The following is a 14648-nucleotide window of genomic DNA, read 5'->3' as shown; positions in this document are numbered from 1 at the left end:
AATAATTAGTTCTGGAATGGGGCGGCTCTGAAAAGCTGTACCACCTTTCCTGCCTTTCTCTTTTCTTTTCATTTAGTTCACAGTCCATAAGAAGCCTCTCATCTCTCTGGATCGCAGGAGGCGTCATGCCTGTCTTAAGTCTTTTCGCTGGTACTTTAGACCAATTGGGGCGTTGTTCCTTAGGCCTTTCTCCACGCCGATCCACCTGTGTTATCGGAAGGTCTAATACTTTCTCTGGAGGCGTCTCAAAAGTTATGTTTAGCTTTTTGGACAGAGCATCCAGGTCATTGTAGCTTCTGTATACTATTTGGGATCCATTGTGATTAATATTGAGACTAAATGGGAAGCCCCACCGGTATCTAATATTGTTCTCCTGGAGCTTTGTGGTTATGAATCTCACCTCCCTTCTTCTTTGTATGGTTTGAGGGCATAAGTCCTGAAATATCTGCAATGAGTGGTTTGCGAAAGGAGATAGTCTGCCTGGTCCTGGCCGCCTGCCAGAACTCCTCTTTTGAAGTAAATTTCAGCAGCCGTAGGATAACATCCCTAGGTGGGGCAGGGGGTTTAGATGGAGGTCTCAAGGCCCTATGTATCCTCTCAATATCATCATTTGCAAGTGGGGCAGATCTTGGTAGTATGTATTGGAACAGTTCCTTAAAATATGATTTTAGATGTTCTTGTGGAACTTCCTCTGGGATGCCTCTGATTCTTAAGTTATTCCTCCTCCCTCTATTATCTAAATCTTCCAGCTTATCCTGCAAAGTTTGAATGATGGAATCTTGTATAGATAGTTGCTGGATGTTTGAACTAACAAGGTTATTTAGATTATCTTGGCCATCTTCCAGGTATTCAATTCTAGAGCCCATTTCGTTCAGGTCCTTTTTAAGGTCCTTTATTTCTTCTTTAATAAAGGTCTTAAGTGACTCAATATCTGTCTTGGAGGGTAAGCTTGCTATCTGAGATTGAATGGTAATCAACGAATCCCTCTGTATTCCTGCCATCTCCGAAGATGCGTCTGCTGAATTAACTTCCTGAACCTGTGATATTTCTGACATGTGGCCATCCTGTGTATGAAGAAAGGTGGAGCCCGAAGGGGTCAGGGCAGGGGTTCTATTTTGTTTTTCTGGCTTATTTCCTTTCTTGGAAGCCATTTCACTTATTGTTATTCATTATAGGGCTGTGTGAAAGAACAGGGTCTGTTCTGTCCTGTTTGTTGCAAACCTTTGTTCCTGATGTTATTATCACTTTATAAAGTCTCTATTCTCATGCATGGAATGTCACCCACAAGAGCATCTGTTGTAAACTAAGTTTGATTTTGAGGCACTGTCTCTGCAATAAAGGCTGACTTTGCTTGGGGGCACCGAATACCCAAGTATGCTGTGCTTAGTCTGCTTGAAAAGACTATAACTCTTTTTTCCGTTTACCCCTTATTCCTGTAAAGGTTTACTGCCTGTGGTTAAGTAGCGTCTGCCACGTGGGTAACAATGAGGCCTGGTATCCGGTTTTTATTTGTTGTTCTCCTGAGTGGAGTTAACGTTTCATAAGGCACTTGAATTTTGAGTAAAGTTAATATACCCCCTTCTTAGGATTAGTGCCGTCATTCCTGGCAACCCTTATCCTCAAATACAAGCACTATTCTTTAACATATGTCTCCCATGTGGGTGTCTATTGTTCAGCAATGTTAATGCGTCTATTTCAAACAAACTGAATAACCTCCGTTCAGAATCAAGCCCCTTAACACTTTTTTGGGGGACTTTTATTACTGCTGTGGGATGGGGCTTAATTAATTAATTAATTAATTAATTCCCCCTGTACCTTTATTGTCGAGCGTCTCAGGCCTGATCACAGCGGTTCCTGCTCCGACTGAACAGCCGCTCTCCCTCCTCCTCTTAATTCACTCTCCGGTGAGAAGCCGGTCCTATGTTCTGGGACTACAGCGAGCCGCCCCCTGGATCCTTTGCGATATAATCGCTTCAGCTATTTGGCGCAGGCTAGCCGAGGAGAAGAGAAGGGACAAGATGGCGCCCACCTCTCTCACTGCTTCTCACTCTTCTTCACGTAAGAGCAGACCGCTCCGTCCCCTGGAGCCTTTAAAAGTGTCCGGATATGTACCCCCGCTCTCCAACTGACCTCTCACCAATTTTTCTCCCCAATATTTGCTGGATTATTATCTCTGATGTGCTGACAGCTACGGAGCTCACTCACTCTGCTGCCATGTCCCAGCACGGTGAAGCTCCGGCCCTCCTTTGTAATATATTTTTTATGTGTTTTGTGCAACTTTTTTGTTTTGCAAAACAGTTACTTTAAACTCGTAATACCAGTGGTAAGTCTGACACATTCGCCCTCCACTCATAGAGGCCAATTTAACAAATGTCTGTCGGACCTGGTCCGACAGACATTGCTGAATGCGGAGAGCAATACGCTCTCCGCATTCAGCATTGCACCAGCAGCTCACAAGAGCAGCTGGTGCAAGCCGACCCCTGCAGATTCGCGGCCAATGGGCCGCCAGCAGGGAGGTGTCAATCAACCAGATCATACTCAGGATGTTGAAATTCTATTTGCAAACTTCTATGGAATTTAGCGACTCCTTAAACCTATTGTTTTGTGCTGTGATCTATTGACCATGGCTGTTGGTTTTTCGATTCATGATTCAAGAATTTGATCCTCGGATCTTACTTTGAGTGACTGTCGCCACCTTCAGCTCATTTTTTATCATATTGCAGTATTTGCCTCAGCTGATGCAACTTTTTTTTAACAGGAAGGTTTTTCATGTTATTGTTCCTCATAAATAAGTGCCTTTTTCCCCCACCCATTTTTTCGTGGGCTTCACAGCTTAGGTATTAGATCCCAACAGTAAGGGATGGTGGACTCTCACCACCTTAAGAAAGAAAACATAATTTATCCTTACCTGATAAATTCATTTCTTTCTTGGTGGCCAGAATTGTGGCCAAGAAAGTAATGAATTTATCAGGTAAGAATACATTCTCTTTAATTCTTAGCATGACTTGTATTTATAAGTGTTATTAGAGGGCACTACAAAATATTTTTATGAGAAGTAGACTTTAATGAAATACTTAATTATAATTGGTTTTATAGGGTTTATAAGGAACAAGTGTATGTATAAGGGAGCTGTGTTTTGTACCTGGGTGTTTAGAGCATATGGATTATATGGACATGATTGTATGTATACGTTAACTTCAGTATTATCAATGTTACATGTTCAGTATGTCAGTCACATATATTACAGATGTTTTTTGCCATACTGTCCTTGAAGATCATGATATATAACATCTCCAGTTTGAAGTAACCTAGTCATAATATATAATTTATATAAATATAGTGTGCTGTAAAATGATTTTACATTTTTGGCTTCTTTATATCTCAGCAACATTATCCACTGTTATGTGTCATTACTAAGATAGCAATAGACAATAGACAAGGAGGTGGTGTCGGTATTTTACTTTCCTCTCGTTGCACCTTCCAACAAATACAGCCCTTCTCTTCACTCACATTTTCTTAATTTGAAGCACACATGATTCGGTTATTCTCTCCCCTCTCTATACGTGTTGCAGTCATATACCGCCCCCCCTGGCTCCCCAACTCAATTTTTAGATCACTTTGCTGCCTGGCTTCCTTATTTCCTTTCCTCAGACACCCCTGCCCTCATTCTTGGCGACTTTAACATCCCTCTTGACAATCCCAATGCCTCCTCTGCAAAACAACTTCAACTCACTTCCTCTTCCGGCCTGTCACAATGGACTGACTCTCCCACTCACAAAGATGGTCATTCCCTTGATCTGATTTTCACCTATCGATGCACTCTTTCAAATTTAACAAACTCCCCTTTTCCTCTCTCTGACCATCATCTCCTAACTTGCAACATCACTTCCCTACCTACAACTCCCGCTCCCTCTACCCCTCACACCAAACTTCACAGAAGCACTAAGTCACTAGATCTGCATCAGCTCGCTAGCTCTCTCAAACCTCTCCTCTCATCCATCACCTCCTTTTCCTGCCCTGACCAATCTATCTGCCAGTATAATTCGACCCTTACATCGGTCATTGACACTCTGGCCCCTCGAACCTTAGCTCAGAAACCACACTCTCATCCTCAGCCCTGGCATACTCCTCTGACACGATACCTACGCAGATGCTCCCGTACTGCTGAGCGACATTGGAGGAAATCTCGGAGTTCAGATGACTTTCTTCACTACAAGTTCATCCTGAACTCCTACTATTCTGCCCTTAATCTTTATAAGCAACAATATTTTTCTAATCTCATCTCTACTCTTTCCTCTAATCCTAAACGTCTGTCCAACACGTTCAACACTCTTCTCCGCCCACCCCCACCTCCTAACACAACCTCTCTCTCAGCTCAAGATTTTGTAAGCCACTTCAACAACAAAATTGACTACATCAGAAGTGAAATCAGCTCTCAACATACTTCCAATCTCCCACCCCCTCAAAAGCTCACGATCACCCAAAACCCAAATATCCAAAAATGCAGCTCTTTTACCCCTGTTAATGAGGATGAAGTTTCTGCCCTTATACTGTCCTCCCACCTCACTACCTGTCCCCTCGACCCCATCCCCTCACAGCTACTCCCCTCCCTCTCTTCTACCCTCACCCCCATACTCACACACATTTTCAACCTCTCCCTCAGCACTGGTATATTTCCCTCATCTCTAAAATATGCACTGGTCACACCTATACTCAAAAAACCTTCCCTTGATCCAACCTCCCCTTCCAATTACCGCCCTATTTCCCTACTCCCTCTTGCCTCAAAGCTCCTCGAAAAGCTAGTTTACGCACGTCTATCCCATTTCCTTACACTAAACTCTCTTCTTGACCCACTGCAATCTGGATTTCGTCCCCATCACTCCACAGAGACAGCAATTGTCAAGGTTACCAATGACCTACTTACAGCAAAATCCAAAGGCCACTTCTCTCTGCTTATCCTCCTTGACCTGTCTGCAGCCTTTGACACTGTTGACCACCCTCTTCTGCTCCACACCCTCTAATCCTTCTGCATCTGTGACACAGCTCTCTCGTGGTTCTCTTCTTATCTGACTAACCGTACATTTAGTGTAGCCTTCTCCGGAGCATCCTCTGCCCCGTTACCACTTTCTGTTGGGGTACCTCAAGGCTCTGTCCTTGGTCCCCTTCTCTTCTCAATCTACACATCGTCACTAGGTTCCTTAATAAAGTCCCATGGGTTTCAATACCATTTGTATGCCGATGACACCCAAATCTACCTCTCTGCACCAGACCTACCTCCTTCCTTACTAACCCGTGTCACTAACTGTCTTTCTCACATCTCATCTTGGATGTCCTCTCACTACCTTAAAGGGACAGTCTACGCCAGAATTTTTATTGTTTTAAAACATAGATAATCCCTTTATTACCCATTTCCAAGTTTTGCATAACTAACACATTTATAATAATATACTTTTAACCTCTGTGATTATCTTGTATCTAAGCCTCTGCAAACTGCCCCTTTTTTCAGTTCTTTTGACAGACTTGCAGTCTAGCCAATCAGTGCCTGCTCCCAGATAACTTCTCGTGCACGAGCACAGTGTTATCTATATGAAATACGTGAACTAACACCCTCTAGTGGTGAAAAACTGTTAAAATGCAATCTGAAAGAGGTGGGCTTCAAGGTCTAAGAAATTAGCATATGAACCTCCTAGGTTAAGCTTTCAACTAAGAATACCAAGAGAACAAAGCAAAATTGGTGATAAAAGTAAATTGGAAAATTGTTTAAAATTACATGCCCTATCTGATTCATGAAAGTTTATTTTGGCCTAGACTGTCCCTTTAAGCTAAATCTCTCCAAAACTGAACTCCTTATTTTTCCCCCTTCTTCCAATGTCTCCACCCCCAAAATTTCTATAACTGTTGATAATTCCATCATTACCCCTACCCAGCTCGCCCGTTGTCTTGGGGTCACACTTGACTCAGATCTTTCCTTCACTCCTCACATCCAGTCCTTGGCTAAAGCCTGCCGCTTCCACCTTAAAAACATTGCTAAAATGAGACATTTCCTTACACAAGATACAACCAAGATTTTAATCCACTCTCTCATCCTTTCCCGCCTCGACTACTGCAATTCTGTCCTCTCTGGTCTACCTAGCTGCCGCATAGCTCCTTTACAATCCATTATGAATGCCTCTGCCAGGCTCATCTTCCTTACTCGTCGCTCTTCATCTGCTGCACCTCTCTGCCAATCCCTTCACTGGCTTCCTCTTGCCTCTAGGATTAAACATAAAATCCTCACCCTGACATATAAAGCTCTCAACTGCACTGCTCCCCCCTACATCTCAGAACTTGTCTCTAGATACTCTCCCTCCCGTCCCCTTTGATCAGCTCAGGATCTCCTCCTCTCCTCCTCTCTTGTTACTTCCTCACATTCACGTTTACAGGACTTCTCCAGACTGGCCCCCATCTTGTGGAATTCCTTGCCTTGCTCCATAAGACTCTCCCCTAGTTTTAACAGCTTCAAACACTCTACTATTCAGGGACCAACACTAACCTTTCCTAACACCATTGCTTTCCCCTTGAACCCCTTAGATTGCAAGCCTATGGGCCCAGCTGTTTACAGATCGCTTCATAAGAGCCGACTACAACAGTGAAACTCTCGGCAGGGCACTCTACCCACTTGACCCCTACAAAAGCTATCCTGTACACCGACTATGTTTACAGCGCTGCGGAATCTGTTGGCGCTCTACAAATACCTGATAATAATAATAATAAGATATAGAGATTTATTACATTTTGTTGATTTTAATAGTAAATTACTTTTTGTAATTTGCTTTGTTCTCCCTCAGGCAGCAACATCGGGAGAAAATTCCTCGATCAGTGGTTATTTGCATCGGTGCAAGAAAGGCAAAAAATACTGGAAGAAGCGTTGGTTTGTTATTAAAGGCAAAGTGCTGTACACATATGCCACCTGTGAGGTAATTACTCTGTCTGCCTCTTTGGTTACTTCCACCCACCAAAATTGTTATCATTCAACAGTAACAAAATGACAAACTTACAAAATATTAGCTGTGTATCCAGAAATCTAAATCTTGAGTCACCTAGCTAATACAGGGAGATTTTTACCACCTAATTGACTGTCTCATACATATTCCTGTTCATTCTCTGATGGTCCTCTCCCTCTCCCAAAGACATTGTCCTTGCTGGTGGCACCTCAGATAGCTGAAGAGACTACAGGAGCTTGATTCTAATGATTAGGATTATCTGGACCGGCTTTACTTTACAGTTGCTTTTAGGGCTCTCTCCTTTGACCAGTAGGTCTTACGGCTGCTGGCATTTTTTTTTTCTTGGCATTGGTTATGTGTTCATAACATAACAATATATGGGAATGCTGATGCTGCTGTTCACACTTAACACCTTGCAGAGAACCGCTTTCCTGGGTTTATAGAGGCCCAATGGCATTGATAGGTATGCAGCACTTATATAAGTGACTTTGGGCTTAGGAGAGATTTATTCAACCTGGTATTTTATTAGGATGATTATTATTTTTTTCTGCATTCTTGTAGCCCTGAGCCCAGAACAACTGTTGTTGTGAAAAAAATCTATATGATCTTTCAGTGACATCTCAGATTCATTAAAAGGGACACTGAACTCAATTTTTTTCTTTCGTGATTCAGATAGAGCATGACGTTTTAAGCAACTTTCTAATTTACTCCTATTATCAAATGCTCTTCATTCTCTTGGTATCTTTATTTAAAATGCAAGAATGTAAGTTTAGATGCCGGCCTATTTTTGGTGAACAATCTGGGTTGTCTTTGCTGATTGGTGGATTAATTAATCTACCAATAAAAAAGTGCTATCCAGAGTTCTGAACCAAAAAAAAGCTTAGATGCCTTCTTTTTCAAGAGGACGAAGAAAAATTGATAATAGGAATAAATTAGAAAGTTGCTTAAAAATACATGCTCTATCTGAATCACAAAAGAAAACATTTGGGTACAGTGTCCCTTTAAATTGTTGCTTTTGAGCCAGAGAGTTTGCAACTTCCCCAAATTCTATTTTGTGAGTTCTTCATTGCATTCCAATCCTTCAGTAAATATGTGAACTTTTTCATTCATAATTATTCCAACCTGTTCTACTACTGCAAATGTGGAATGGGCTTTATTCTTGACTATATCTGAAACTCAAGAATGCTGATTCTTGGAGGACAGTTTAAGATCTGAGAATCTCATCACAAAGACTTGCAAAGATGAAATATGAATCTCTAAACAGCTTCCATGTTTCCATAGACCTGAAGGATGCCATTTCAAATAGATATGGTTTGTAGTCGACAATGATCACTAATACCGCAGTACTACTACTAGTAGCACTACCTTAGTAATACTTTCACAACAACTATAGTTACATTAATAGCAGAATCCAAAATGAAAACCCATGTTCTGAAGAATGATGTCTAGGTAGTAGACAACTTGTATGAGTGCTTTCTAGCCCCATCACAACAGGTCATTTTCTTGGAAGCAGAAAACAGAACATATCTGAATAAAGTATTCTTTATTCAATACAAGATTACTGACCTGATGCATTTCACATTCTACTACTTCTGATATGATTATCAGTCAGAACTTATCAATATCATCAAGTGAAACAAATTGCACCACTGGCTTTTTATCCAGGACAGAGGAAAAATAATCTTGTTAAATTTATTTCCAGATACTGTAAAATAACATTTACTATTGTGGTTGTACAGAAATAATCTTAGTCAAGACCCTTTCCTTATCAGACTTAATGTAGTCTAATCTAAACACTGACTCAACATCACTCTGTTGGGGAGCAAAATTCCAACTGGTATAACCTAAAATTGTGGCGTATAGTACAGGCCAGATATAATTTTAGTATTTTGTGCCATTCCTTAAACTCTGGACACCTTCTAAAGTGACATGAAAGGTGAGTCAGTTCACACACAAAATCAGTTATGTGTAGAATACGTAGGTCACAAGATAAATTAATAAACAGTAAGTGTAGACTACGTAGGTCACCATGTACAATAATAAACAGTAAGTGTAGACTACGTAGGTCACCATGTACAATAATAAACAGTAAGTGTAGACTACGTAAGTCACAATGTACAATAATAAACAGTAAATGTAGACTACATAGGTCACAATGTAAGTCACAGTGTACAATAATAAACAGTAAGTGTAGACTACGTAGGACACAATGTACATTAATAAACAGTACGTGTAGACTACGTAAGTCACAGTGTACAATAATAAACAGTAAGTGTAGACTATGTAAGTCACAATGTACAATAATAAACAGTACGTGTAGACTATGTAAGTCACAATGTACAATAATAAACAGTAAGTGTAGACTACGTAAGTCACAGTGTACAATAATAAACAGTACGTGTAGACTATGTAAGTCACAGTGTACAATAATAAACAGTAAGTGTAGACTACGTAAGTCACAGTGTACAATAATAAACAGTAAGTGTAGACTACATAAGTCACAGTGTACAATAATAAACAGTAAGTGTAGACTACATAAGTCACAGCGTTCAATAATAAACAGTAAGTGTAGACTACCAATCTTTATAACTCAGTGTTTTGAAAAGGATGCAACGTCTCAGAGTAAATATGGATCTCTGTTTAGACGCTGCTGGATTTCTAGACAGGTGAAACTCCTTTTTGAATAATAAGGATGATGTGAATTCCTAAAAGATTTCTGTAGGAGCTCAGTTATCCCACATTTGGCTACAGTCAGTTTCAGATTAATTGGAGATATTTGACATTTCACGATAGGACCTCATAACCAAGCTAAATCTACTGCTGTTTGTGCATCCATCATTTCCCGTAGATGCAAGGAAAGGGGACATCTGCTTTAGAGCTCATGCTTACTGCAAGTTGTGGTTATAGGACTGCTGCTTTAGAGCTCATGCTTACTGCAAGCTGCGGTTATAGGACTGCTGCTTTAGAGCTCATGCTTACTTCAAGTTGCGGTTATAGGACTGCTGCTTTAGAGCTCCTGCTTACTGCAAGCTGCGGTTATAGGACTGCAGCTTTAGAGCTCATGCTTACTGCAAGTTGCAGTTATAGGACTGCTGCTTTAGAACTCATGCTTACTGCAAGCTGCGAGTATAGGACTGCTGCTTTAGAGCTCATGCTTACTGCAAGTTGCGGTTATAGGACTGCTGCTTTAGAGCTCATGCTTACTGCAAGCTGCGGATATAGGACTGCTGCTTTAGAGCTCATGCTTACTGCAAGCTGCGGTTATAGGACTGCTGCTTTAGAGCTCATGCTTACTGCAAGTTGCAGTTATAGGACTGCTGCTTTAGAACTCATGCTTACTGCAAGCTGCGGTTATAGGACTGGTGATTTGGAGCTCATGCTTACTGCAAGCTGCGGTTATAGGACTGCTGCTTTGGAACTCATGCTTACTGCAAGCTGCGGTTATAGGACTGCTGCTTTGGAGCTCATGCTTACAGCAAGCTGCGGTTATAGGACTGCTGCTTTGGAGCTCATGCTTACTGCTATTTGCGGTTATAGGACTGGTGATTTAGAGCTCATGCTTACTGCAAGTTGCGGTTATAGGACTGCTGCTTTAGAGCTCATGCTTACTGCAAGCTGCGGTTATAGGACTGCTGCTTTAGAGCTCATGCTTACTGCAAGTTGCAGTTATAGGACTGCTGCTTTAGAACTCATGCTTACTGCAAGCTGCGGTTATAGGACTGCTGCTTTAGAGCTCATGCTTACTGCAAGTTGCAGTTATGAGACTGGTGATTAAGAGCTCATGCTTACTGCAAGTTGCAGTTATAGGACTGGTGATTTGGAGCTCATTCTTACTGCAAGCTGCGGTTATAGGACTGCTGCTTTAGAGCTCATGCTTACTGCAAGTTGCAGTTATAGGACTGGTGATTTTGAGCTCATTCTTTATTGCAAGCTGCGGTTATAGGACTGCTGCTTTAGAGCTCATGCTTACTGCAAGCTGCGGTTATAGGACATCTGCTTTAGAGCGCCTGCTTACTGCAAGTTGCAATTATAGGACTGCTGCTTTAGAGCTCATGCTTACTGCAAGCTGCAGTTATAGGACTGGTGATTTGGAGCTCATGCTTACTGCAAGCTGCGGTTATAGGACTGCTGCTTTAGAGCGCATGCTTATTGCAAGTTGCAGTTATAGACTGCTGCTTTAGAGCTCATGCTTACTGCAAGTTGCAGTTTTAGGACTGCTGCTTTAGAGCTCATGCTTACTGCAAGCTGCAGTTATAGGACTGGTGATTTGGAGCTCATACTTTCTGCAAGCTGCAGTTATAGGACTGGTGATTTGGAGCTCATGCTTACTACAAGTTGCAGTTATAGGACTGCTGCTTTAGAGCTCATGCTTACTGCAAGTTGCAGTTATAGGACTGCTGCTTTAGAGCTCATGCTTACTGCAAGTTGCAGTTATAGGACTGCTGCTTTAGAGCTCATGCTTACTGCAAGTTGCGGTTATAGGACTGGTGATTTGGAGCACATGCCTACTGCAAGTTGCAGTTATAGGACTGGTGATTTGGAGCTCATGCTTACTGCAAGTTGCAGTTATAGGACTGGTGAATTGAAGCTCATGCTTACTGCAAGTTGCAGTTATAGGACTGGTGATTTAGAGCTCATTCTTACTGAAAGCTGCGGTTATAGGACTGCTGCTTTAGAGCTCATGCTTACTGCAAGCTGCGGTTATAGGACTGCTGCTTTAGAGCTCATGCTTACTGCAAGTTGCAGTTATAGGACTGCTGCTTTAGAACTCATGCTTACTGCAAGCTGTGGTTATAGGACTGCTGCTTTAGAGCTCATGCTTACTGCAAGTTGCAGTTATAGGACTGGTGATTTGGAGCTCATTCTTACTGCAAGCTGCGGTTATAGGACTGCTGCTTTAGAGCTCATGCTTGCTGCAAGTTGCAGTTATGAGACTGGTGATTAAGAGCTCATGCTTACTGCAAGTTGCAGTTATAGGACTGGTGATTTTGAGCTCATTCTTTATTGCAAGCTGCGGTTATAGGACTGCTGCTTTAGAGCTCATGCTTACTGCAAGCTGCGGTTATAGGACATCTGCTTTAGAGCGCCTGCTTACTGCAAGTTGCAATTATAGGACTGCTGCTTTAGAGCTCATGCTTACTGCAAGCTGCAGTTATAGGACTGGTGATTTGGAGCTCATGCTTACTGCAAGCTGCGGTTATAGGACTGCTTCTTTAGAGTGCATGCTTACTGCAAGTTGCAGTTATAGGACTGCTGCTTTAGAGCTCATGCTTACTGCAAGTTGCAGTTTTAGGACTGCTGCTTTAGAGCTCATGCTTACTGCAAGCTGCAGTTATAGGACTGGTGATTTGGAGCTCATACTTTCTGCAAGCTGCAGTTATAGGACTGGTGATTTGGAGCTCATGCTTACTACAAGTTGCAGTTATAGGACTGCTTCTTTAGAGCTCATGCTTACTGCAAGTTGCAGTTATAGGACTGCTGCTTTAGAGCTCATGCTTACTGCAAGTTGCAGTTATAGGACTGCTGCTTTAGAGCTCATGCTTACTGCAAGTTGCGGTTATAGGACTCCTGCTTTAGAGCTCATGCTTACTGCAAGTTGCGGTTATAGGACTGGTGATTTGGAGCACATGCTTACTGCAAGCTGCAGTTATAGGACTGGTGATTTGGAGCGCATGCTTACTACAAGTTGCAGTTATAGGACTGCTGCTTTAGAGCTCATGCTTACTGCAAGTTGCAGTTATAGGACTGCTGCTTTAGAGCTCATGCATACTGCAAGTTGCAGTTATAGGACTGCTGCTTTAGAGCTCATGCTTACTGCAAGTTGCGGTTATAGGACTCCTGCTTTAGAGCTCATGCTTACTGCAAGTTGCGGTTATAGGACTGGTGATTTGGAGCACATGCTTACTGCAAGTTGCAGTTATAGGACTGGTGATTTGGAGCTCATGCTTACTGCAAGTTGCAGTTATAGGACTGCTGCTTTAGAACTCATGCTTACTGCAAGCTGTGGTTATAGGACTGCTGCTTTAGAGCTCATGCTTACTGCAAGTTGCAGTTATGAGACTGGTGATTAAGAGCTCATGCTTACTGCAAGTTGCAGTTATAGGACTGGTGATTTGGAGCTCATTCTTACTGCAAGCTGCGGTTATAGGACTGCTGCTTTAGAGCTCATGCTTACTGCAAGTTGCAGTTATAGGACTGGTGATTTTGAGCTCATTCTTTATTGCAAGCTGCGGTTATAGGACTGCTGCTTTAGAGCTCATGCTTACTGCAAGCTGCGGTTATAGGACATCTGCTTTAGAGCGCCTGCTTACTGCAAGTTGCAATTATAGGACTGCTGCTTTAGAGCTCATGCTTACTGCAAGCTGCAGTTATAGGACTGGTGATTTGGAGCTCATGCTTACTGCAAGCTGCGGTTATAGGACTGCTGCTTTAGAGCGCATGCTTATTGCAAGTTGCAGTTATAGACTGCTGCTTTAGAGCTCATGCTTACTGCAAGTTGCAGTTTTAGGACTGCTGCTTTAGAGCTCATGCTTACTGCAAGCTGCAGTTATAGGACTGGTGATTTGGAGCTCATACTTTCTGCAAGCTGCAGTTATAGGACTGGTGATTTGGAGCTCATGCTTACTACAAGTTGCAGTTATAGGACTGCTGCTTTAGAGCTCATGCTTACTGCAAGTTGCAGTTATAGGACTGCTGCTTTAGAGCTCATGCTTACTGCAAGTTGCAGTTATAGGACTGCTGCTTTAGAGCTCATGCTTACTGCAAGTTGCGGTTATAGGACTGGTGATTTGGAGCACATGCCTACTGCAAGTTGCAGTTATAGGACTGGTGATTTGGAGCTCATGCTTACTGCAAGTTGCAGTTATAGGACTGGTGAATTGAAGCTCATGCTTACTGCAAGTTGCAGTTATAGGACTGGTGATTTAGAGCTCATTCTTACTGAAAGCTGCGGTTATAGGACTGCTGCTTTAGAGCTCATGCTTACTGCAAGCTGCGGTTATAGGACTGCTGCTTTAGAGCTCATGCTTACTGCAAGTTGCAGTTATAGGACTGCTGCTTTAGAACTCATGCTTACTGCAAGCTGCGGTTATAGGACTGCTGCTTTAGAGCTCATGCTTACTGCAAGTTGCAGTTATAGGACTGGTGATTTGGAGCTCATTCTTACTGCAAGCTGCGGTTATAGGACTGCTGCTTTAGAGCTCATGCTTGCTGCAAGTTGCAGTTATGAGACTGGTGATTAAGAGCTCATGCTTACTGCAAGTTGCAGTTATAGGACTGGTGATTTTGAGCTCATTCTTTATTGCAAGCTGCGGTTATAGGACTGCTGCTTTAGAGCTCATGCTTACTGCAAGCTGCGGTTATAGGACATCTGCTTTAGAGCGCCTGCTTACTGCAAGTTGCAATTATAGGACTGCTGCTTTAGAGCTCATGCTTACTGCAAGCTGCAGTTATAGGACTGGTGATTTGGAGCTCATGCTTACTGCAAGCTGCGGTTATAGGACTGCTTCTTTAGAGTGCATGCTTACTGCAAGTTGCAGTTATAGGACTGCTGCTTTAGAGCTCATGCTTACTGCAAGTTGCAGTTTTAGGACTGCTGCTTTAGAGCTCATGCTTACTGCAAGCTGCAGTTATAGGACTGGTGATTTGGAGCTCATACTTTCTGCA

General features: G+C 42.4%; 1 protein-coding gene across 1 annotated transcript in view; it reads left to right on the top strand.

Moving 5' to 3' along the window:
- Positions 1 to 14648, top strand: part of FGD5 (FYVE, RhoGEF and PH domain containing 5) — a 487598-nt gene that overhangs the window by 440646 nt on the left and 32304 nt on the right. The window contains exon 20 of the mRNA XM_053720678.1: positions 6828 to 6956. Coding sequence (XP_053576653.1) covers positions 6828 to 6956 — 129 coding nt within the window. The remainder of the gene's footprint in view (positions 1 to 6827; positions 6957 to 14648) is intronic.

Source organism: Bombina bombina, chromosome 7, assembly GCF_027579735.1.
Source record: "Bombina bombina isolate aBomBom1 chromosome 7, aBomBom1.pri, whole genome shotgun sequence".
NCBI lineage: Eukaryota > Metazoa > Chordata > Amphibia > Anura > Bombinatoridae > Bombina > Bombina bombina.
Note: the sequence above shows the minus strand (reverse complement) of the source record. Positions and strands in the feature narration are given on the sequence as shown.